The 24,741-nt window shown below is 40.7% G+C and overlaps 1 protein-coding gene across 39 annotated transcripts in view; it reads left to right on the top strand.

Annotated features, from left to right (window-relative positions):
• The window catches only part of DST (dystonin), a 304,267-nt gene extending 292,981 nt beyond the window's left edge, over positions 1–11,286 (top strand). For 23 of the 39 annotated variants that reach the window (XM_053381108.1, XM_053381103.1, XM_053381094.1 and 20 more), the window contains 6 exons: positions 2,569–2,686; positions 5,577–5,645; positions 6,443–6,642; positions 7,086–7,196; positions 9,329–9,452; positions 10,226–11,286. In XM_053381108.1, coding sequence (XP_053237083.1) covers positions 2,569–2,686; positions 5,577–5,645; positions 6,443–6,642; positions 7,086–7,196; positions 9,329–9,452; positions 10,226–10,491 — 888 coding nt within the window. In that variant the 3' untranslated portion in view covers positions 10,492–11,286. Of the gene's footprint in view, positions 1–2,568; positions 2,687–5,576; positions 5,646–6,442; positions 6,643–6,812; positions 6,840–7,085; positions 7,197–9,328; positions 9,453–10,225 lie in introns of all 39 variants that reach the window. The other 16 variants (XM_053381099.1, XM_053381097.1, XM_053381134.1 and 13 more) reach the window with 4 other exon arrangements.
• The last annotated feature ends 13,455 nt before the right edge of the window (positions 11,287–24,741 follow it).

Genomic DNA, 24,741 nt, shown 5'->3' with positions numbered 1-24,741 from the left:
TCACCAACGAATTTTGCTAAGGCTCCAGGATATTTGGGAGGGGAATCAGTTGTTTTTCTTTCTTTATTTCACATTTCAGTAAGTGATTGTTTACTTGTACATATTAAAGGGCCCTCAGACTTGGTGTGTGGTGTGTGCACTGTAACATTTGGAAAGAATGTTGTTTGAGCACCCCTTTTCAGATGCTTTCTGCATAACTGGCACATTAATGCTTTAAAACCAAAACCAGTTATAAAACCAATATGGAGAGAGGAAATATGTGTTAAAAGGAAGTATGTCTGGAATGCATGTTACATTCAAAGAGCGGAGCTATGCTTTCAAACTACTTGCATAAGAACATGTGGACAGGCCATAAGAGACCTAAGGGATTTTGCAGCATTTCCAAATCACTAAATTGAAGGACCAGCATTTATGTACCTTCCTAAAACTTTGCTTTTGACAAAGTACAGCAGAAGTACAATTTTGCACACTTGTTCTCCTTAGACCAGTGGTGGCGAACCTATGACATACATGCCAGAGTGGGCACTCAGAACCCTCTCTGATGGCATGCACGCAAGATGGCATGCAGGGCTGTTACTGGGGGTTGGCAAAGGGACAGCCGCTCCCCCCATGCCAGTGCAGGTGGGAAACGCTCCCTAAGGTGCATGCCGCCCTCAGCAGCATCAGGGGAGTTGCGCGACAACAACCAGCTGGTTGGCAGACATGCAGCCCCCCCCCCGCCAGTGTGGGCAGGAAATGCTCCCTAGAGTGCACGCTGCCCACAGTAGCGTGGGGGAGAGTTGTGTGCTGGCCAACCAGCTCCCCCCTCCCCAACGCTGCAATTTAAGACAGACAGGGCGCTGGGTAAGGAAGCATGGAGACAGTGGGTTGTGATAGTGTGGGTTTGGATCCGAAGCAGGTTTGGATTTTTATTTTTTATTTTGGCGGGGAACGACAGCTCGGCTAGCCATCGATTAACAGAAGGGTCTGTCTCTTACCCTTGAGGACAAACAGCAGGCTCGGGCTGTGCTGCTGTTTTCAAGATCCAAGATGCAGAGCGGGGTTGGGGTAGAGAAGGAGCCTGCCCTCCCATGCCAGGGAGGGGAGCACTACGCTGGGCCATGCTTGTGCAAAGCAAAACACACGGAAGAGGGGGCAGCTTTGCAGTGTGCCACATCGGGATGCTTCTGCCTGGCTTTTGCATAAGCCTGATTTCTCTGACTTTACCTCCTTTTTTGAACTCAGAAGGAGGTTGCTTGTTCTGGAGAGCGCAGACCGGGTGGGGAAGAGGGAGAGCCAGTGAGAGGGTGGGCGAGGTGCAGAAGGAGTGAATGTCATGAAGAGGGGCTGGGAGAAGTGAAGGGGTGGAGGCGAGCTGCTCCTTGAAGACACCTCACAACAGGAGACCTTGCTGCCTGCACGCTGCAAAGCCAATGAGCCTCAGTTCTCCTTCCTGCCCACCCAGGCTGAATGTTGGAAGATTCAGGGCTGATAAAAGAAAGTTACTTCTTCATGCAGCTCATAAACTGTGGAACTTACTCCCACAGGAGGCAGCAATAGTTTATCAACCTAAATGAATTTAAAAGAGGATTGGACAAATTCATGGAGGAGAGGGCTGTTTAAGGCTTCTAGCCATGATGGCTATGTCCTGCCTCCACAGTTGGAGGCAGTAATGATTATGAAAACCAGTTGCTGCAAACCACAGGAGGGGAGAGTGCTCTTGTACTTGAATTCTACTTGTGAGTTTCCTGCAAGCACCTGGTTTGGCCACTGTAAGAGCAGGATGGCCTAGATGGGCCATTGCCCTAATCCAGCTTATTCTTTCTTACTTCTCACACTGGCTATAGAAATACACATAGTGTGTGGGAGAATGGTCACAAAATGCTAAAAAAATTAGCACCCCTTGAAGAAGGGCATCCCTGAAGAAAGATAACTGGATCCCTCACAAAAACTCTATTTGTTACATGATACAACACTTGCCTAGAAAAGCCCTTTAATGTCTATTCTAAGGGGCAGCTTTCCAGAAGGCAAGAGGGTGAAAAAGAAATTATGAAATAACAATAAAAGTCTGTTTTTCTGACTTATTCAGTGGTCATCACTGTAATATTTGTTCTGTGGATCAGTGTCCTCATAATGAGTTCTAATCCATATTTCGGTGGAAATATTCTTATCATTTTTTCAAGGAGAGATCAGTGAAGGTTTTAGTATTGACAGTACAATTCCATGATACAATAGCTTCCTGTATTACATGACTAATTTTTCTCCTTTGAAAAGATCTGAGAAACATCCATGTGGCTCTCAAGAATCAAGGGGGGGGGGGCAATCAAACCTAGCAGCAATATACCCTTGTGCTCTGCCTCCTTCCCCTCCCCCACCAATCTCATTGCTACCTTTTGGGTTAATGCAGTTGCATTCAACTTGAAAACAACCTTTACCATATGCATAATGCAAAACTCTTTGGTGATTTTTCTACTAATGATTTAGGAGCTTATTGTGCGTGGCTAGTTTTAACCCTCTTGGCTTGGAGCGCACTGTGCTGTTTAGAACTTGTAGGAAACCTTGAGCTTGATTTCCTGTCTTCCTGCACAGTTTGGTGACTCCCAGCAACTCCGTCTTGTCCGCATTCTGCGGAGCACTGTTATGGTTCGAGTTGGAGGCGGATGGATGGCACTTGATGAGTTCTTAGTGAAAAATGATCCTTGCAGAGGTATGTAGGAAGACTTCTTTACATATGACTATTAAACCCATTAATAGTGTATATACAACTGCTGTCATGGATTAACTAGGGTAGAAGAGGTTAGAAGGATGAAATGTAAACTGTATAAATCCCTGGTTTAGTTAAACACTGATTCACATGCCCTACTTACATACATCTTGCTATTTTTAAGGACTACCTACTGAAGATACTGTAGACCAGAGCTTTCCAAACTCTTTGTCGCGACACGTTAATGTGTTGGCTGCAGTGTGTAGGTGTGTCACACAAACGCTCCCCACGCTCCTCCCAGAGCTGGAAAGGGGTTAGTTTAACCTCTGGTTTGCTAGTAAAACCGAATTACTGTGTCGTGGAATGATGCAAAACTGAATTACTGTCCTGAAATGATGCATGTTTAAAAAGTGTCTCACCAACATGAAAAGTTTGGAAAGCTCTGCTGTATACTCTGGCTATTTATTGCATTCACCATGTGAGAGGTTGACTTGCAAGGAATTTCTTTGGCTCTCTCACACCAACAGAATGAAAAGCTGTCAGGAACACAGAAACCACACATACAGGAAAGGAGGAAGTGCTGGTTTCCCTTTCCTGTCCATTGGTTATCTTCCCTTTTCTCTGTTGTTAGCTAATTTTCCCTCAGAGTTAGGAGGGGGGGAAGAGCAGAAACTGTGGTGGGACCACTCTTATGGTGAGTGTAACATGTAGCCTGGCTCATGGTGAACAGCTGAAGGGGAAAATGGCTCACTGGTTTGTGGCCTAGATCTTCCAAGGATTCTAATCTATTGAGCCCAGATTTGTAAGCAGATTTCACTGTAGCATCTTAACAGCCTTATAAGCCTAAAACCTGATTCACAGAAGAGGGTAGCCTGGGTTTAGTTGAAATCATTTCTGGGTCCTAGGTCTGCCTGCTGTGTGTGTTGATAGAATGCAGTAGGCATGGGATTGGTTGGGCTAGGCTCACCAAGAGGTGAAGTGAAGCAATCACTTTGGGGGGCAAAATTCCAGAAGTTCAGTGGAAATGGTAAGTAAAATAGTGACTACTTGCTAATCCCAGAGGGAATAATATAAAGGGCATCACCCAGTTTTATGTTGTGAATGTACAAAGGAATGTTAAGATGGGGTGGTGAACGTAGTGTTGTATTTCTCAAAAATGAAAAGTAGCTACAGAAAACATTATTGGGCATATATTAGATTATTTTTCTCTGTAGTTAAAACTGTGAATTCTATACGTAATGCTGCAAGTTCAGACTGAAAAGTAAACATTGTGGTGGTATACATGCTTCTTTGGGCTATATATTTATTTTTCCTAATGCTTACTTATCCAGCCACCATTTTATCAGATACAATTGAAACTACAACTTAAAATTCCTTCTGTTTAGTAAAGGATCATATGACTGGATGTTACCTGTAGTGTTGAGAAAAAGAGTGAACTGTGCCTCAGGTGGAAAACTTGCTTCAATTCTGTTTTAATTACATTATGCTTGAGTCACATTTTACATTCCTGCTGTACAGGAATAAATGAGGTAGTTACACAGCCTACATTGATCCACCTGATTCCATCATCCCATCTCATACTCTACTCTGAAGAATCTTAACAGGACAAAAGTGGAATGTAGCATTCTGACTGAATATAATTGACTCCTATAATAACACATTACATGTGCTATTTTATTCCTACATTGTGAGATGCCTACAATCCACCCATGTTCCACCTAAGTCAGGTGAACAGTACTTGATTTGACATATTTATTGTTGCTGCTTTTAAAAAGCAACAGCTGGTATCTCCAGCTGATAATCACCAAGCTTTCCGTTACAGGAATTGGGTTCTTCAACACCAGTGTATACAAATATGGAAGGTGTGATGGCTGCTACTGTAGTTTATGCCTTTCCCTTCCTCCTCCCGCACAACTACGAGGAAGCATTAACTTCTGTTTTAAATTAACCACAGCTTTTTATCATCCGGATCTGGACAAAATGTGGTTAATCTTAACCACTTATTTAAACAAGCCAACTTCAGACCATAGTTTAAGAAGATGACTTGTTTCAATAAACCATAGTTAAGGTTAATTTGGACATCTAGGTTTGGACATCATGCAAAACTGTAGTTGCTTAAAGCGGAAGCAGAAGCTTCTTATCCTTTCTCATGGCCGCATCAGAGGAGGACAAGGCAGGGGAGAAGTCCAGAGCTCACTACAGCTCATCACTAACATAAACCATGGTTTAGCGTTATGTGTAAATTGAGTCAATATGGAGAGATCATTTTTTTCTGAAACAGGTTTTCAGCAAGGATGGTTCATTTGTGATTTTCAGTATTACTGAATATGAGTCTAAATTTTTTTGTTTTCCATTTGTGGGGTACTTCACCCACAAAATCCCTTTCAAAGGGCAACATAATTTCAGAGATAAACCTGTCTCAAAAGGATGGAACGTAAGATTGCATTCTTCATCAAATTTGCCATGGAAACACTAGCTCTTATGTGGAAACTAAATCATATGCAAACCTGTTGGGTGTCTTAATGGTGACTAGGTTTCATTCTATTAAAGCACTGTGTGATATGTTGTGTCCTCATTTCATGCAACCTTAAGAAGTATGAAGATAGAACATCCCTTTTTGAAGATGGCAAAGAAACTACTTGCTTTCTTTTTTTTACCTACATGATGACATTGGGACTGTCTGCAGCTGAGCTTACACCAAGAGTGGTTTCTTTTGCTGAAGAAAACTCCACGACCTTGCTTAGGAACACTTTGCGAGAACTTTTAATCACTTAAGATCTGTCCTTGGCCTGCAGCTTTGAATCTTCTTGCATATGCAACTGCTGTAATTGATTTCTTCTCCTGCTAACAATTTTCTTTTAATATGACCCATATCCTGTGTCATTTTTTCTAGTTCATCATCATGGGAGTAAAATGTTACGTTCGGAATCAAACTCTTCAATTACCACTCAGCCTACTATAGGTTGGCAAACCCCTCTCTTTGTCTCTCCTGTTCTTAATGTTCTTTTCCATTTCCTACCCACTCTGCTTTGATATATACAAATATATATTTAACACAACGCTTCACGTTTCACATTTTTTAGCCCTAACACTTATTGCACTGGCTGGTGCTTGAGAGCTTGCTTCTAAATTTCCTTTGACACGCTCGAACAGAGTGTTTCAAAAGCAATTGCCATTAAGACAGAGAAAACCAAATGCTAACCTGTTCACGCATCTGAACCTTGTGGGAATTTCTCACCTTTGCCTCTATACCTGCGTTTGTCTGTGCCCAGCATCCCATCACTTCTTTACAGTTTGGGAGTTTCTGTTTGTCATTGCATGTTGCCCAACTGCATTACTATATAGCTTAGAACTAATATGGTTTTTATGCTTTTCTCTCCATGTTTACTCATCGTAGCCAGCATCTGTTTCTGAATCATCCAAACAATGGTAGCATTAGTCAAATGGGTCTTCAGGTTGAGTCTGTGCATTGGTAACCAAATAGCATGTTGAGCCATTCCATTATCATGCTGATTTATGTTGACAGCAGTTCATCTCTGCTAGCATAAAATGTTAGATGCGCAGTTCATCTTTTGCTAGCGTAAAATGTTAGATGCGCATATTCTGCAAATGAACTTTTTTTGTCTCAAACAAATGCATTACTCACTAATGTGTTTGAATTGTTTGGCCTGTTTGTTTAGCTCTAGCAAAGCCAGCGATATGGACAGGCAGCCGGGGAAATAATCAGACTTCTCGATTTCTCTCTTTCGCATCCTCTAGCTAAAGGGAGGACGAACATGGAGCTACGTGAGAAATTCATTTTGGCAGACGGAGCTAGCCAAAGCATGGCTGCCTTCCGACAAAGGGGACGCAGATCACGACCTTCTTCAAGGGGTGCTTCACCCAACAGATCCATGTCTGTGTCAAATCCACCTGCTCAAGGAGCTCCAACATCAGCTCTTGCTGCCAGCACACCCAAGGTATGACTGGAGTGGTGCAGATGAAATTTAATGCAGTTAATAAAATCAGGCCAAACTTGCTACAGTTCGCCATAATGCTACCCTAAAACAAATAGGGGAGATATTGGTTATTTTATTTTTCAAAGAAAGCTAACAAAAGTTTTTTATCGTTTCCTCCCTTACAATCACAGCGGTCATGCAAGCCTGGGAAAAAACATGTAAGCTAATTAGAAAAGTGGAAAAAAACAATGAAAAAACCATTAACCCACCATTGCATTTTAAAAAGCACACATACATTCTCTTTTGTATAGAATGCTTGTCAACTGTTCCTGCTTTGTTTTGGTGTCATTTTGTTTTTGACTTTTACTGTGAGATTCAGTATTCATAATCTGAATATTCCTCTCCATGACATTGTTTTCCATCGCCTGTTCTTCACCCTTGTGATTTGCCATTGTTCCATACAGACACCCCATCATTTAACACGCAACTATGGTAAACCATGGTTGATAAACAGCAAAACATCATCTCCTTGTAAACCTCCAGAGTGCTCTGAATATCAAGTGTCATCCACAGAGGTACAGTAATGGATGGATATTCTAGTCTAACATTCACTAAAACTATCCTGTTAGCTAACATTCACTACAGTTCCTTGCCCAGCTATGCTGTACCTTCCTTACATATTAATGCACTCCGTTTGTTTTCAATCTTCTATCCAGCAATTTTACTTTCTCTCTTTTTAAATCTATAAATTGATCAGTCATTTGAGTTTGTTTGGGTCTTGATGAGCATGTCTTTAAATTCTATGTAACGATGGTCAAACTAGGAATCAGCTCTGTACATGTGGAGTCTAAGATAATTATAACTGAAATCATCTAGTTTGCTCTAGATAAGCGGTTAGATAAATATGAGATCCTGGTGCATTACCATTCTGCCTAATGAAAAGTTATGTGAAATGCAAGAAGTTTCAGATTCCTGCACTAACATTAAGTCAGTCCAATATTATTTTACCTAATAGTATGCCATTGGTGTTCTGGCTCTGTTTGACCCCATTTATTACTTAGGCCTCTCAGAGCTAAGCACACCAAAATCAATAAACTAAAACACTTTCTATTCCATGCTGAACTATGGCCTGAGTTTAGTTTCAAGCCCATCCCTTCCCAACAGCTCAGAGCAAGAAATGGCATTAAAATAGAAACTATAAATACTATGCTTAGGAAACCTAGATAAAATTGTGAGATTGCATTGCAACTATCCCATATCTGCTTTACTCTGGCCATTAAAAATGAGTGAAAAGAAAAATATCTTAGAGTATCTGGCTCGGTCCTCCAAGAGAAAAAAGTTCCATATATCTCAAGGAGCCACCAAGAATGTCTCACTTCGTGCCCTCATGGTACAAACACGCATTAAAATTAATTATCTGGTGATTGTGGAACACTGCGTAGGTGGCAGCCACCAGAATATTTAGGATCTGAAGTATCTTTAAGTGCCAATCCTGGGGAAACAACCCAAGCTATAATTTCTCAGTTCTCATAGGGAAATGGTTGTTTGTTTAGAACAAGGGAATATTGAGAACTGAAATACATAAAAGATTGAAAGAGTCTACTATGGATTAAGGAGCCAAAGATTAAATCAGTAGTCTGTCTCCTGCTGACATAATACTGCTGTCTTCTCACATAATACAAAATTATATTAGAGTATGCAGTACATCAATGGTTAGCGCTGAGAAGAATGTGTTATTACTGCTCTTGCTTATGGCGGCTACCACTTCTGCTACTTTCCCTCCAGCTTTTTCTATAACTAACTTCTGAGATTTTTGTATGGCTTTGCTCACTAGGTAGCAAAACACCTACTTAGCTATCCTTCCCATAAAATACATTTATTACATGTACAGAATTATTACTCCTAAATATCCACAGGATTTAAAACACAATATGGAATATGAATTTCTGACAGTTTCTAATATTATGCTTTCTTTTTCTCCATACTTCAGCAGATAGCATAGCCTCAATGTAAACTTCCTATTTGCATTTAGCTATTAGTAGCAAACCAAAGAAGTGTCAGCGCAGCAATTTAATTGTCCTCCCTGGTCAGAATTAATTCCATATTGCCTTGATGACTAAACAGTGATCCTTCAGACTAGTCACACTGGTGCATTTTTCAGAAGCATAGGCATGTTACACATTGTTGCAGAAAAAATAGCAAAATGTCTTGTCATAGAGTAAACTCATGATTTTGTAGTTTAGAGTTGACTTCATCAGATACATGAAGTGTGATCCTAAGTTGGCAGGTATATTACATCTTGACATGTAAATATAAAAAGCCATTCTTTTTGTTTTTGTTTGTTTGTATGTTCGTTTATACAATGTCATCAGTGTACAAAGCACCTTACCAAGTTATGTAAGCAAAACCAGACAGGTTCTTGCTCTCAAGAAGCTTATAAACTAAAAATTGATAACTGGGAAACATTGAGGGAGGGAAGGAAGAGATACAGTGACAGGTAAAGTGCTTTACATACTAGATATTATTACCATTTGGTTCCCTTTCCAACTCATTAACTAAATATTCCTATGTCATCACTTTTTGGAATAGCTTTTTCTTTGCCATGCATGTTCCGAAGAAGGTGATATGGATGGAGTCCTAAATTCAGCTCTTGTTTGTTGCAGAACATAGTGGGTTTGTTTCATTCAGTTCTCCTTGTGTCCTACAGGGGACTCCAATACAAGGGAGTAAACTTAGATTGCCAGGATATCTGTCTGGGAAGGGTTTCCATTCTGGAGAAGACAGCAGCCTCATTTCAACAGCAGCTACAAGAGTCAGGGCACATTTTGCAGGTGAGCACTGGAGAGCTTGGAATAAATGTCTCTGAAATGCTAGTACCTAATACAAAGAGTCAAAAGTAGACTACTGCATGTACACACATTGTGTTGGATCTGCTTCTTTGGGAGGTTGAAATGTGGCAGATCCTGCTTTGAATCAAGGCCTTGGTACTGATGAAATTCTGGTTCACTGAAGGTGGGATGTAAAATTGGAACTGCATATTGATATCATGTCTAACTTGTGAGTTTCATGATACCAGAGCAGAAGGAGCTAGAGTGAAAAGTTCCACTTGTGATACAAAGCACTTTAAAAGGGAAATAATTGGCATTGAAAACAGTAGATTGCTTTGACTCATATCCACCAGCTGCACATAACAGAGGGGCTCTGATGTACCCATGTAGGATTGAAACAGGGCATACTTGATGTGCCCAGTGGGTAGCATCCAGAACGTCCCTGCTGAATGTGATGAAAGGACCATCCAGTCCAGCATCATGTTTTCACGATGGCCAATCAGGATGGGAAGCCCACAATCAGGATGTGAGTGTAGCAGCAGCCTCCTTACCAGTGAAACCCAACCACTAGTGTTCAGAGATAGAAGCTGCCATGACCAGTAGCCACAGTTAGCTTTATCCTCTGGTTTGTAATGAAAGAGCAGCACTCACTTGAGTAGACTTCTGGATGCCCATAATGGAGCACCATGAAGCTCTTGATGATGCCAGTACAAAATCAGCCTTCGTTATCCCTGCTCACTCTAATTGCAATGGGTGTATTTCTCCTCCTCATGCAGACACCAGAAAAACACCAAGCAGACCTGGAAGTCGAGCAGGAAGCAAGGCTGGCAGCAGAGCAAGCAGCCGCCGGGGCAGTGACGCATCTGATTTTGACATTTCAGAAATTCAGTCTGTGTGCTCAGATGTATCAGAGACTGTTCATACCCCAATTAGGCCAACACCCCGACCCAATTCTCGCTCAGCATCTGGAAAACCTTCCAAAATTCCAACTCCACAAAGAAAGTCGCCGGCCAGCAAATTAGACAAGTCCTCCAAGAGATAGTGTGGTCGGCTCTGTCAAGACCACCTTTTTCCTGTGCATTAAATATTTAAGTTTTTAAGATGTAAAATATTCTGTAGAAATTATTGTGAAATATTACGAGAGTTGGATTTTTAATTTTGCAGATGGCCTTATTTGTGTATTTGTCTTGTTTATTTTATGTGTATGATTTTTGTCAAATTTTGTTTCGTTTATGCCATATCATATGTGAAAAGGAGAAAGTTTTTTTTCAATGTAACTAACGGTTGTTTGCAGTAATGTGTAGAGAGATCACTAAAAGCAATTACTGAATGTACAATTGTCTTTGCGTCCTAAGTCAACAAGGCCTGTCACTTCATCATTAGATTAACAGTAAAGGATACCTCACAACTTTGTCTTAATACAAATGAAAAAGACAACAGTCAACATTATGCATTTTGAACTAACGCAGTGGACTCGAAGAGGCATGTGGCAGGGATACTAAGAAACAAAAGACACAGTTCATACTGCAGTTAATCAAACATTATCGTACAGAGAATTCACAGAGAGAGTTACTTAAAGAGCACTTGCCAGTACTTCAGTACTCCAATATTTTGCAGCATTTTCTGTGCCATTGCTTTAAAGGCCAGACACCATCTGGAATCTAGAATTATTACACTTGTATCAGAATGCCAGTATAATCTGCATTCACGTCAGCGTGAGGTTTTCTTTTGCTTGAGTGGATGATAGCACTGTATCATTGGACTCATTTTATATCAAAGCAGTTTTGCTTGCAGAAAGAAAAGGAAAAAAATTATGAAATAAAGCTTGTCCCTTCTCTTTGTTGCTACTGTATTCCTTATATCCCATGGAGGTGTGTGTTCTGTGTCAACTTTACGTCGTACATGATTTGCAAGATTCAGATCATTACTTTCAGAACAACCCTTATTTTTTCCCATTTCTCCATCACATTTCATGCAGTCATTGGATTCCTTCAGTATACCAATTTTTGCACATCATAAGGCACAATACACCATTCATGCCTTCAACAAGAATTCCATACTGTTGACCAGTGAATAAAATAATACTGAGTGAATCAGTGTGGAGAAAGACTAGGAAGAGGTCAGATGAATTGAGGCAGAGCATGGTTTCATTTGCAAGCAGAAAAAATGCACTAGGAAACATCTACATTTCTTCCATGGAATTCTGGTAATTGTATCTCTTCAAGAGACTACAAATAAAAAATGGTATGTTTCCATGGTTTTGAGGGAAAACTGTGAGAGTTAAGCTCCCATTTCACACACATCCAGTGGTGCAGGAGTGGGTCCCAAGTAGAGCAATCCCATACAGTGGTACCTTGGTTCTCAAACTTAATCCATTCTAGAAGTCTGTTCCAAAACCAAGGCGCGCTTTCACATAGACAGTAATGCAAAACAGATTAATCCATTCCAGACTTTTAAAAACAACCCCTAAAACGGCAATTTAACATGAATTTTACTATCTAACGAGACCACTGATCCATAAAATGAAAGCAATAATCAATGTACTGTACTATAAAATAAATAAGACAGTATTGTAGATGATAAAAATTAAAATTATTATTTTTTCTTACCTGCACTGATGTTAGTCATTGTTTGGATGGGGGGAATGCTTTTATCCATTTCCACAGTCACACAATCAGTAGCTAAACTGGGTTCCACACAGTCACAAAAACAAATTAACCAAAAAAGCCTAAAAATCAAAAAATGCAAAATAAATAGCAAAACCAAAAGCGCCAAACTTAATCCATTCTGGAAGTCCATTTGACTTCCAAAATGTTCAAAAATCAAGGCGCGGCTTCTGATGGGTGCAGGCACCCCGGAAACAATAGCCGACAACCACATAGGACGTTCGGCTTCCAAAAAACATTTGAAAACCAGAACACTTCCAGGTTTTCGGCGTTTGGGAACCAAGGTACTACTGTATTACATGGGTCAGTGTAGTGTTGCAGTTAGAGTCAGACTGGGACCTGGAAGTCCCAGGTTCAGTTCTCTACTCGGCCATGAAGCTAATTGGGAGATCTTGGGCCAATCCGTTTCTCTCAGCCTAGCTTATCAGGTTGTGGTGATAAAATAGGGGAACAGAGAACCATGTGCACCACCCTGGGTTCCTTGGAGGAAACGTCAGAGATATAAATGTATGTGTTTGCTTATTTAACCACATAGGCTGGATCAACAACCACTGCAAGGAATACAAGGTCAAACAGGATCACAAATGATTTATATTGTGAAGGGGTAAAGAACAGTTCTTGATTATTTTTATTACAGGTTTAAAAAAGATACTTTTATTCCTCAGTATTGACCCACTTTCCCCTCTGCTTTTATTACATTACATATTTCCCTTACACTTATGAAATGACAGAGCCTTATGGACTCCCGCTGCTAAGCATTCCTATAGCACTTTTATTTTTAAAGTGCTTTCAAAATCTTTAAAGATTTAGAATTAAAGTTGGGTTGTAAGTTAGGTTGCTCTTGCTGTTGTTTCCCATTTATACATGGGAGAGTGAGGCTGATTTGCTCAAGATCGCACAACCATTATGGCAGAGGGACTTTAATTCAGCCTTTCTGGATCCAAGTTCTTCATCTTGGTCCCAGGAACTCCCAGCAATATAGCAGCAGGGCACAGAGAGTATCCAGGTGGTAAAAATTAGGTGTGATTATTCTATATTACCCTTAATACCTCTGGGAATATTTGCTTCTAACACCAGAACACAATGCTTTCCTCAGCAGAAATGCCTATTTTTGGTTTTGGATACATTCTCATTATTTTTGTGTGCCTTTTACTTCTTTGGAGCATATGTGTTTAAATTAGAGATTTAATACTCCATTTGGATTTTGCCTAGCAGCAAAATAACAAGCCATACTTGCCACTAAACAGATGGTTACTTGTGGTTCCTGAACTACTGATGAACTTGGTAAGCTTTAAATGGCTTTGTTTTCTTTGTCAAAGTTAGTCTGAGCAGCTGCCCACAATTCCAGTACTGGCAAAGCGTGAGAGGTGCTCATTTGTGAGATACTAATTATTCTTTATTCTAATAATCCTCTGAAGGATTCATAGTTTGACTACAACTTGTGGGTTTGACTAGTTCAATGGATTGGTTTTCGGGGGCCCTTGCAGAAGTACATTTTATGGTGCATTCATTATGATACGTGGTCATTATGTTATCGGAGCAGTCATACACAGTCCCACTTTCTATATTGTTTGCACCTGCAAGGGTTTGGAGGCAGTCACACTTTCCATTTCCAATCAGTGTGTATCCCTTAACTTCCTGCTAAAATCCTGTAACTTTCTCTACCACAGATATTCTGGTTTATTTTTTTGTTGTGCTATAGCTCTTCCAGACAGTAATAATGTGGTAGCATTGGAGCAGCATTGCAGAAGCAAACTAAAGCAGGATAAATTCACCTCTAATGCTCTATTACAGTGCCAAGACCTTGTTGCAGGATAAGCCCACAATAAAATAGTCTACAAGGTCCCTTACTCAGTTCTTACTGAAGCATGCATGGCAGGGCCTATACAGTTTCTTTTTACAATATAGTGGTTTGTGAAATATTGGTGTCACCTTTGCTCATATCGCAGGCAAGGATATGCAACAAAGGGGGGGGGGAGTACCTCAGTTTGACCTATTTGTATACTGTTCCCATTTAATGTGGAGATCTGAACCACTTAACACATTACAATTTACTGTCATAGAGATCATGTTATTCCAGGCAAATCAGGGAACTTGTATTACGAAAAACACTTGCAGCCCACTTTTGCACATTGCAGTGAAAATGTGCTTTCATATCCAGAGATTTTCTACGTGCCAGGATGTTGTTTATAATGAAGCACACATTTGATCTGCTTGCCTTTTTAAAAGTCTCACCCAATCCTCAAGAGCAGCTGCATTAGAACTGAAATTAATAGCTGCCTTTAAGTCAAAAAAAGTTACATCCGCACCACTCAGTCATTCGTTCATTGTGCTAGCTGGTAAGTTATTCTGTTCTCTTTATTTAAGGTGCTTACATTAACACTGTATCTTTTCAATGTAGTTTGCTTTATTCTAACATGGCAGTCAAAAGAATGCCTCACCAGAGAGAGCCTTTATTTTACAGAGAAACAATAAAGTGCAGTGATAAGAAACTAACTTTCATTAAATGTGACCTTTACAACGCTGGACATTATTTCTGCTTCTAATATTTATTTGACACAGTCCAAGAGTGAAAATGCAAAGCAGTTTCACCAATATGATCCCTAACTATTTCAGAGTGTGGCCTGGCAAATCACCAGAAAACTGTAGGCCTCTGAATGTGGTGCCCTCCTAGTCAGCCTCGGTTTACCTCAGAAATGCTTTGATGATTTTTTGCGCTTCCAGCAAACGACTATAACAAACACAATTCTGTTTTCATGCCTTTCATGGTGGAAATTTGATTTTCATTTGTAATACCTCATCCTTACGTCTGGCCATTTTCACTAAATCCTGCTGCAGGTTATATGTTGAGAAATGAATGGCAAATAGGGCATTTTGAAATGTCAGCATTTTTTTTTTACAATCGTTAAGAAGAGTTCAGGTTTTCTTATTCCATCTTTGATTCTGGCTGAGGCAGAAATAGCCTTTGAAATGAATTTTCAGAGGCTTCTGTGTATTGTCATGAGTAAATGCAAGAAGTGAAGTGACAAGTGAAGAAGCAAAAATAAATATACGTTAATCAAGCCTCTTCAAACCAAAGAGAAGCACTTGTGCAGCCCATACATCTAAACTGAGGTGATCATGGAATGCGGAGATGACATTGTACTTCCCCCTCTAGCTTTCTCACAAGCCAAAAATTGTCATATTAATGGGAAAATTTTTCTTTAGACTAAATAGCTGTTTGCGTGTCGAGACCCCAAAGCCACCCCTTTCTTTAGACTAAATAACTGTTTATTGCAGCTTTTGAGCAAAACACAATCTATAGAAGGAGTTAAAATAAGGGGGAAAAGGATATATGGGAGATGGGTTAAGGTGTTTTCATCATACAGTAGTACCTCGGGTTAAGAACTTAATTCGTTCTGGAGGTCCGTTCTTAACCAGAAACTGTTCTTAACCTGAGGTACCACTTTAGCTAATGGGGTCTCCCGCTGCCGCTGCGCGATTTCTGTCCTTATCCTGAAGCAAAGTTCTTAACCCGAGGTACTACTTCTGGGTTAGCAGAGTCTGTAACCTGAAGCGTCTGTAACCTGCAGCGTCTGTAACCCGAGGTACCACTGTATAAGTTGTTGGAAATATGAATATACCAAACTGTCAGTTGTGATGCATAGAACACAATAGAAGGTGCCCAAATGTTCTCAGTTTTGTACGGAAAGTGATGGCTGCTCCTTCCATTATTGAAGCACCATGCATTTGTCTATCCATCATGCATGCATGACCCAATGGTGAATTTCGAGTAGGGGGAACATAATTCGACCAATTGTAGAGAGCTTGCTAGTACTCAAGACATATTCACACCATACGTTTAAAGCACTCTGACCCCACTTTAAACAGTCATGGCTTCCCCAAAGAATTCTGTGAGCTGTCATTCATTAAGGGTGCTGAGAGTTGCTGGGAGATCCCCCTAGTCCCTTCATAGAGCTACAATTTACTGAGTTTCCATAGAAGAAGTGTGGATTGTTAAACTACTATGGGGAATTGTAGCTCTAAATTAATATCAGGACTTAATCCAAAAGGGGGCTTACAGCTGGGCAGCTCCACATTACGTGGTAAGGGGACCTGATTTCTGTCTCGCATGCTGTCACCTGGGGGTTGGATATAACTATTTGCAGCAGAGCCTCTGTGGTCTCCAGTAAGTCTGGAACACTAGTTTTTTCCTTGATGAGACATACCCTTAGTTCAAAGGAGGCATTCATGGAGAAGAACCACTGATATAAACAGGCTGCTGGCCCTGCTGAGTACAGTAACCCAGTCAGATCTTCCAGGAGCTCTGGCAACATAGATGCTGGCTAGGCAGTCATTTCAAAAGTGCATGTGACGTGTTTTTAAGTTGGGAGAAACTGCCAATTGTAATTTTTTCTTTTAATGCATGAAATAATTTGAATTCATCCTCCCTATCCAAAGGTTGGTTGAATATCATAACCTGCCAAGGCCTAACACAGAAAGGCTTATTTTAAAATCTGAGCTGTGTCATAAAGTGAGTCTGCTCTGACTCCAGTGATGAGTGCCTGTCCGGTGTATTGAGCGATGCCTGGTGAATCTTAGGAAGAAAGGTGGAGCATGACCGGGGGGCAAAGGGCTGGGTGTTTCCCATCTCTGATTTAAATGATCTCTCTCCCCCCCCCCCTGTTTCTAACATTGCTTAGCATGGCACCCTAATTCAGCCTCCTTTCATGATAATCCAAATGACTGCAGAAATCTATTCCCTCATCGTGCCCTTTAATTATTATTTTTGTGTGTGAGAATAGCTGGTTGCCATTTGGATTGGCCTCACTTTTGTTTGTTGTAAGCTTATGTAAAGAGCCTTTTACTCTTTGTACTAAACTACTTCAAAGAACAGTGGTACCTTGGTTCTCGAACTTAATCCGTTCCAGGAGTCCATTCGACTCCCGAAATGGTTCGAAAACCAAGACGCGGCTTCCGATTGGCTGCAGAAGCTTCCTGCACTCAATTGGAAGCCATGGAAGCTGCTTTGGACATTCGGCTTCTGAAAAACGTTTGCAAACCAGAACATTCACTTCCTGGTTTGTGGTGTTCGGAAGCTGATTTGTTCGGGAGCCAAGCCATTTGAGTACCACGGTACCACTGTAGTTAACACATAAGCTGTGTACACATTACCGTTTACTGTGGCTCCAGGGCACTCTCACTGCTGATATTTGAAGCCAAGCACGTAAATTAGCCACAGTCCATATCTATCCTGAAGTTTCTTGAGATATATTGCTGTTTATTGCACTTTCCCCCAAACTGGCTTCCATCTGATTTGAAAAGGTAAGCTGCAATAAAGCTGAGCTGTGTGCATTAGAGACACATGTTGTGCATGTACAAATGATAACACATGTGCAGACGACAGCTTAACTGAGCAAGGGTTCGGAGGGGTTGAAGATGTGGAGAAACCAAACAGGTAATGCTCATCAGGGGAAGACATTCCGCTCCCTCCCTGGTGTGTACAACAATGTAAAAATGCAACCTGAAATGCAGTGAGAGGGAAACAACTGTGCTGAGTTTTAAACTGCTAATGTGTACGTAGCTAATGCCATCGTCTATCAACATGCTGTTTTTCAGCATGAAACCTCAGCATGCGTCTGGCTGAAAGTCTAAACATTCAGAACTCTGCTTTTTCCCATCAGAGCTATAAATAGCTGGCACATGAATTTGTTTTATACTTGGCGGTCAGCAGTCTGATGATAGCGAAGGAGAAAAAACCCTCATCAGAACACTGAGCACCAAAGAAATGCAGCCCATTCAAGTCCATTTTTATTTCCTCCTTGATTTTTACAGTTTGTTTTGTTTTTATTGGGTTTGGCCAATCTCTGCTAGAAAAAGAGCAATGCTTAGATGAAGTTCTGCTCATAAACTCAGGAAAAAGTTCAGCAGAAATGACTGAGGTTCCTTTCCAAATTTCATGATGCACAGGAATATATATGGTGGAAGAAAGAAGCTGTGTTGCACAAGCGATAAATCTCATCAGGGTTGCCTGAATAAAAGGACATGACTTTCGGAGGCCCAGAGGGAAAGCTTCTTTTAGGTTCTCCCTATGGGAAAAAAGCTGGAGACACCATCTGCTGACAATGTCATTTGCATAACCATAATTCCCCAGTGTGCACCAGATGGCATTTTGTTAGCCACGTTTGTTTGGACACAATGTTCAATTTTGTTTGGTTAACCTTTAGGGAGTTGGACAGTTTTCCCATAGTTAAGGGATTTTGTGCAAAGGTAAGTTACCCCAACCCACAAGGCATTCTGTTGCAAAGTGCTTATGATTGTTTTTCAGGAACCCTGGCTAGCATTTCGACAGTGGAACAGGATTAGAATTAGTCACTTGGTTCATGTTGGATGGACACATTACATTTTTGCAGTATTTGGTCTGGGGTTAAGGTATCTTTCACACCCAAGGTGTCAACTCCCTGTGATGTTAGTGACAGATTCATTGTTCTGACCCAGCCAGTATTTCAAAATGCCCCTGGTTTAGCCACTGATAAGCCTATGCCAGGTCTTATACTAGGCTGGGAAGACAAGGTGGTGTCTAGAATAGGAGCTGGAAATAAGCCCAAACATTGTAAGTCTCTTCAGATCATTATGCATCCAGATTCTTCTTTCCAAGAGAGTCCTAGGCCCTCTGATTACAACACTCACCTCAGAATATCATAGGGAAGTTTAGGGAAGTTTTTAATATCTAATGCTGCATTGTTTTTAATACTTGATTGGGAGCAGCCCAGAGTGGCTGGGGAAACTCAGCCAGATGGGCGGGGTATAAATAATAAATATTATTATTATTATTATTATTATTATTATTATTATTATTATTATAGCAATGCTTGTTTATTAACTGATTCCCCCTGCTGCTGCTGCAGCCACTGCCCTTAGCAGGAAAATTATAGACATCTCCATCTTTCAATAATGTCCATTGAGTGAATGGAAGACAAAACTGGGTAAACAGAGCCTTCCAGTGCCTCTACACAAGTCTCAGTTTTGCATGCCAAGACCACATCTAAATTGAGGGTGATTTCTAACTTACTCTGGACCAACCTACCATTGACCAACAGACCAAAGCGCTGACTGACAGGCTCCACTAAATTCTGACTATCAATGGGGAAACCAGAGGGTGGGAGCGCTCAAATATAACTCACCCTCTTTCTACTCTCCACAACACTCTGTCCACCTGTGCAACACCTTCTTTTTCCTGGAAGTAATGGAAGTAATGTCACCATGGAAATAATCGTTCACCAGCACCTGTCTTCCTCTGGACCAAAAACATCATTTCTGTTCTATACAGAACACCCACCTATTGGGGACTAAGTGCACAGAATACAAAAACAAAATCAAATAGGAGAGGAAAAAATGTTGATTCTAACACTGCAGTTAAGGGAATAAACAAACAACAACAAAATGTGCTAAGATCTAAAGTGCTTATAATTTTAAAGGGCTTATATTTAAAGTGCTAATGTATAACATATAAGAGAAAATATTGAGAGAGAAAGCGGTGAGTGCTAATAGATCTACAATCAAGTTATGATATTTCACCCCATCCTCCTCCCAGCCTAACCTTACCATACAAATCAGCCATCTCCATCTGGCTACCACCCAGGTCAGCACACTTCTTCTACCTGATTCTCACTCAGGACGTTAATCTCCAGTAAGGTAAAGGTAAAGGTACCCCTGACCATTAGGTCCAGTTGTGACTGACTCTGGGGTTGCGGCACTCATTTCGCTTTACTGGCCGAGGGAACCAGCGTACAGCTTCCGGGTCATGTGGCCAGCATGACTAAGCCACTTCTGGCGAACCAGAGCAGCGCATGGAAACGCCGTTTACCTTCCCGCCAGAGCGGTACCTATTTATCTACTTGCACTTCATGCTTTCGAACTGCTAGGTAGGCAGGAGCAGGGACTGAGAAACGGAAGCTCACCCTGTCGCAGGGATTCGAACTGCCTATGGTGGGACTGTTGTATGTGTACAAAGGTCTGGTTGGTTTCGTGAGTCAGGATGTTGCCGGCCTGGTGTATCATGTGAACCAGTCCACACATGAGGGGAGGAACAGCTGACACTACAGCAAAGAAGATTCTTGTTGTCTGCCATGATGGAATTCCTCTGTTCAGGACAGACATGCTCAATCTGACATCTTGCATTTCCCTGCCAAGGAAAACATTGGCCTCTCTGAGCCTTGAGTTACAAGGAACAAGTTAGAGGAACTAAATTAATGGCACCTCCTGTTCTCTCTTCTACTTATTAGAACCACAACAACAAAATATGCAAATAAAGAACATGTTATAGCTGTCTCCATAGCACTGACATAAAGAGACAAAGAGAGAGGAAGATATCTCCCTCTGCCTTCTGCTCCTCTAATTCAGAAATCTAGCATTTAGCACAAGGATGAGAAAAGTCACATCCAAATAAGGTAAGATGGAAAAACTTTGGCACAGCCCGCAACCGAGTCTGAAATGTAATGTGGGGTAATCTATAGAAACATGAAGAGAAGTTTGTGCATCAAAGGGAAAAGATATAAATCAGACGCTTGCTCTGGAACAAACAAATAGAGTTAAATAAGCCAAGGATAATAATAACAAAGGTTCTGGAAAGTCATTTTGGAGAATTAGATGAAAAGCAGAATAGTCAGAAGTGGGGACTTCAGGGCCTTGGTCAGAATTCCAGTATTAGATACAAAGGAGAGCTAGACACCAGATTCATCCAGAAAAGGTGAAAGAAAAGGGTGTGCAGGAATCTAGCTTTCTTTGTACAATCAAATGGCTGGTATACTCTACCTTAGAGCAGTCACTATGTACATTTAAGCGTTTGAACAGAATATATTTTTGAGTTGCCGTTTTTGCTTGTTCATTTACATGTTTGCTTTTATGGCATTTCTATCCCGCTTAACCTTATGGTTTAAGGTCAGGAATATTGTAAAAACAAGAACAAATGACACTAAATCAATTTTATATAAATATAAAATTAAAATAATCATTAAAATAACCAGTGTTAAAACACTATACAAATGCAAGTGAATTAGAGCCCCAAAGATATGGGCACACACATGGCCATTCCAAGGATGGAGCAGCAGTGCAAAGAAGGCTCTTTCATGTACTGCCACACACCCCTGTTGGTGGAATCACAAGTAGGACCTCCCCTGCAGAACTTCATGCACAGCATAGGAGGAGATAGATTTCACATGTATAATAATATTGATAGTATGAGGGAAATAAACACAGAGAAGGAATGATTCACATGTGCAGCCAATGATACTCATCTGGTTCCCATTTAATGTGATGCATGCATCTGAGGAGATGCACATAAGTTTGGGACAGATGAATCCATGGATTTGGGATTCTCTATTTTTCCATAATTCTTCATGAGTTTGAAATATGTTTTTTTTTTAAAAAAAAAGTCCTCATGAACATTCACCAGCATTTTAGGGCAAATTTCCCCTGAGTTCAGCATGATCCTCCACATTGTGTGTCCCAGAGCAACCTCACTCAATGTGAACAAAGCAAAGCTACAATACAGTATTTGCTGCTCCTTTCAGTTCCAGTTTTTATTTTCACTGGCAGCTTTACATGCTTTGCCATGGGAAAAGTTTACACCATTCCTATTCAATAGATGTGGAGGAAAACCTTACAGATGTCAAGCACTGTTTTGAAATGTATTCAGCTTGTTGCAAGCATTCTGTATCGACCATCCTTCTTTTAACTTTCCCACTGGCCTGTCAGCTGCTCTACAAATGTTTTGCCACTGCCTTAAATGATGGTTTTTTAAGAAGGAACATGCATGCTTTCTCTCTAAAGGAATAGCCACACAATACAGGAGTCTCCTGCTCATGTATTGCCTTAGCTGATTCGGGACCATGCATAGACAATCACTTATGGGTGCATATGGGGATGAAAGGCATCTAGTACAATCCACACACAACATCACTGTTTGAATGTGGATGTGAATTCTTATTTGGGCTATTCTAGATGCAAAAAAATTGCTGACTGCAGCTACATTTGGTGTTTTGAATATTGCTAATCCAAATTTTGCATTGAAAAGAATGCTGAATGCTCTTATACTGCACAATTCTACTTCTGCTGCCCAGTAGCCTAACTACTAGATTGCCTGGCTAAATACTTTCTGGGTCTGGTATTTCAGCAGTCATTGCCATGCATTTTCACATATATCTTTGCAGTAATAAGGAATAGGAACTTCATTTTTTTTAAAGGGAAATGAAATTCTTGGGATGCTGAAGCCATTGTGTGTGTGCTGTTTATGTTCCCACTTCCATGTTGAAAATTATTCAGGATACAACAGAGCTTTGAGAATGAAAAGGCAAGGATCATTTTTCTGCTTGAGTAGTATATTTTTTTGTGTCCTGTGAATATGACCTTTTCTTTGTGCAATGGAAGAAACTGATGTAATGGTGCTACATCTAGTACAATGAAGTGCATTGGGATCAGAGCCAGCAGAATATTTCCTTCCAGCGTCTGCTTCTCCAATCAGCTTAATTATGAGCAATTGTTTGGGTTGTTCTGCAAAGAAATATTAGAGAATGGAAAAAAGAAGCATACCTCAAACCATTATTTTGCAACTGATTCATGCTTTGGCAGGAACCACAAAATTTTCTGCTTTACAGCTCTGTGATAGTATCGTTGTGGATCAGCCTTGCCATATAAGCACAAATCCACCCTTTATTTTGACAAGGTTCTAGTCAAGGCATTTGAAAAATGAAGAAATCACATGAGCCATTGGCTGGATTTCTTTACTAATCACAGGCATCCTCATCTCCAAGAGATCCAAGACTTGCTATTGTTAGCACCTCCAACATTCAGCTGCCATGCCCAATTTTAGTGATAATCTTTCCCTCCCTCCTCCTAGACTTTAACAAAAAAATCTCATTAGTGTCTGCCTGGAGAGCAAGCCGCTTGTTGTGAAAAGGAGTTAGAAGAACAGTTGCTGGCATATAGCAATTGCTTACTACTTTTTTGAAACTTGTAGCCTAAATTGAACAAAAGTATTTCCTCCATGCTCTGCATTGTGACTTTTTCTCTACAGGTTTAAGGTAGAGAAGCACATTCTCACCCCATGGAATTGCCAAGGAGTGAATAGGAAAACCTATGAAGATATGTTAACAGCTTGTTTGTTTTAAAGCACTTTTATTGTCTTTTCTCACAATGTCTTGTCCTTCTCACAGATGTTCAAGAAATAAAAATAACTACATTCGTAACCAATGAACCAAACAATATCTCATATGTGTTCTGAGTTCCAAGAGAGCAATTACACATTTACAGGGTTTCATCATATCTAAGATCACACTGAGGAAAGCATATGTCATAAAGATCTTTCCAAAAGAGACATTACAGCCAGGTATATTGCCAGATATGCCAGACTTGATTTGCAGGTCACCTTGTAAAAGATCCTTTTGACACAAATTCAATAAAGGAATGGCAAATCGCAAAAGACTCTGGTGTTCTTCAGTTGATCTCTCTCTCTCTCTCTCTCTCACACACACACACACACACACACACACACACACACACACACGCACCCCCCCATGGCTGCTATGTTGCACAGCAAGTGGTCTAAGAACAGATCTTGGTGTGTTTTCTATTGGCTCCCTAGAACAAAATGTGTTGCTGACACTATATAAACTGTCAGTTAATAGTCTTAATGATGTACCTTAGGATCCCTCAAATTTCCTCAGATGTTTTGGCTGAAGAGAGCCCACTATTGATTCTGATTTTGTTTTTGGCTGAAAGGACGATAGCCTTTAGGTTCGCATTTTTGGGAGGTTTGCCTTTGGCAAACTGAATTGAAATTATCCCTGGTCCCTGCTTAAGCCCCCTCACAGCAGATTTTCTGCCTTTGGACCTGGTTCAATGAGGTCATTGTGGCCCATTTCAAGGAGAAAAGAAACTTAAAAGTGCCCTTTGTCCCTGGCACTGTATTTTACTGTCGAGGCCTATGTATGCCCACCTGGAACCAAGTCTCATTGAGTTCAATGGTATTTCCTCTCAGGTAAAGTGTTCCTTTGATAGACAAGTCCCCTAGCTGAAATTAAATCTAGCCTTTATATGAGGAAATGCGAGATGAATCATGTGAGAGCCGGAGGCATAGCTGTGCCAGAAGAGGGAAGAAAAAAAAGAGTTTGTAGGCTTTGGCAAAGGACTCTGATAACTGGGTTTGATGCTATATCAAGCCCTAGATAATTGCTAATTGAAAAGTTGCTGGCCATAGAGCTGTTCATATTTTGAGAGTGTATTTTGAAAATAATATGCTGGGAATTGATGAGCAGCTGCACATAAGAGACTTCCACTGCTTAATAAGAAAATATATCCCACTGCAGTATTGTGCCAACAAGGACAAGAGTGTTCCTTGCAAAGCTGTCTTGCAAAAACTCTTAGCTAAAGGCTATTATACAGTTTCATAATCCTTTACTCGGGTATAGTTATTCCTTGCAATGGGTTGTTCGAGTCACACAGCAGAGAGGCTCCTTGCCCTCTGAATATAGAAGCTGGTTGGTGTTTACTCTAAGATTATTCATCTAGAGCCTTTTTTATTGATGCTTGTGAGAAGGCAAGGGGAAATGTCTCCCCCCACATCCCTGCTCCTCTCAGAACAGAAGAGG

The sequence above is a fragment of the Podarcis raffonei genome, chromosome 3 (assembly GCF_027172205.1).
Source record: "Podarcis raffonei isolate rPodRaf1 chromosome 3, rPodRaf1.pri, whole genome shotgun sequence".
NCBI classification, from domain to species: Eukaryota; Metazoa; Chordata; class Lepidosauria; order Squamata; family Lacertidae; genus Podarcis; species Podarcis raffonei.
The sequence above is the reverse complement of the archived record's forward strand: the minus strand, read 5'-3'. Positions and strand labels throughout refer to the sequence as shown.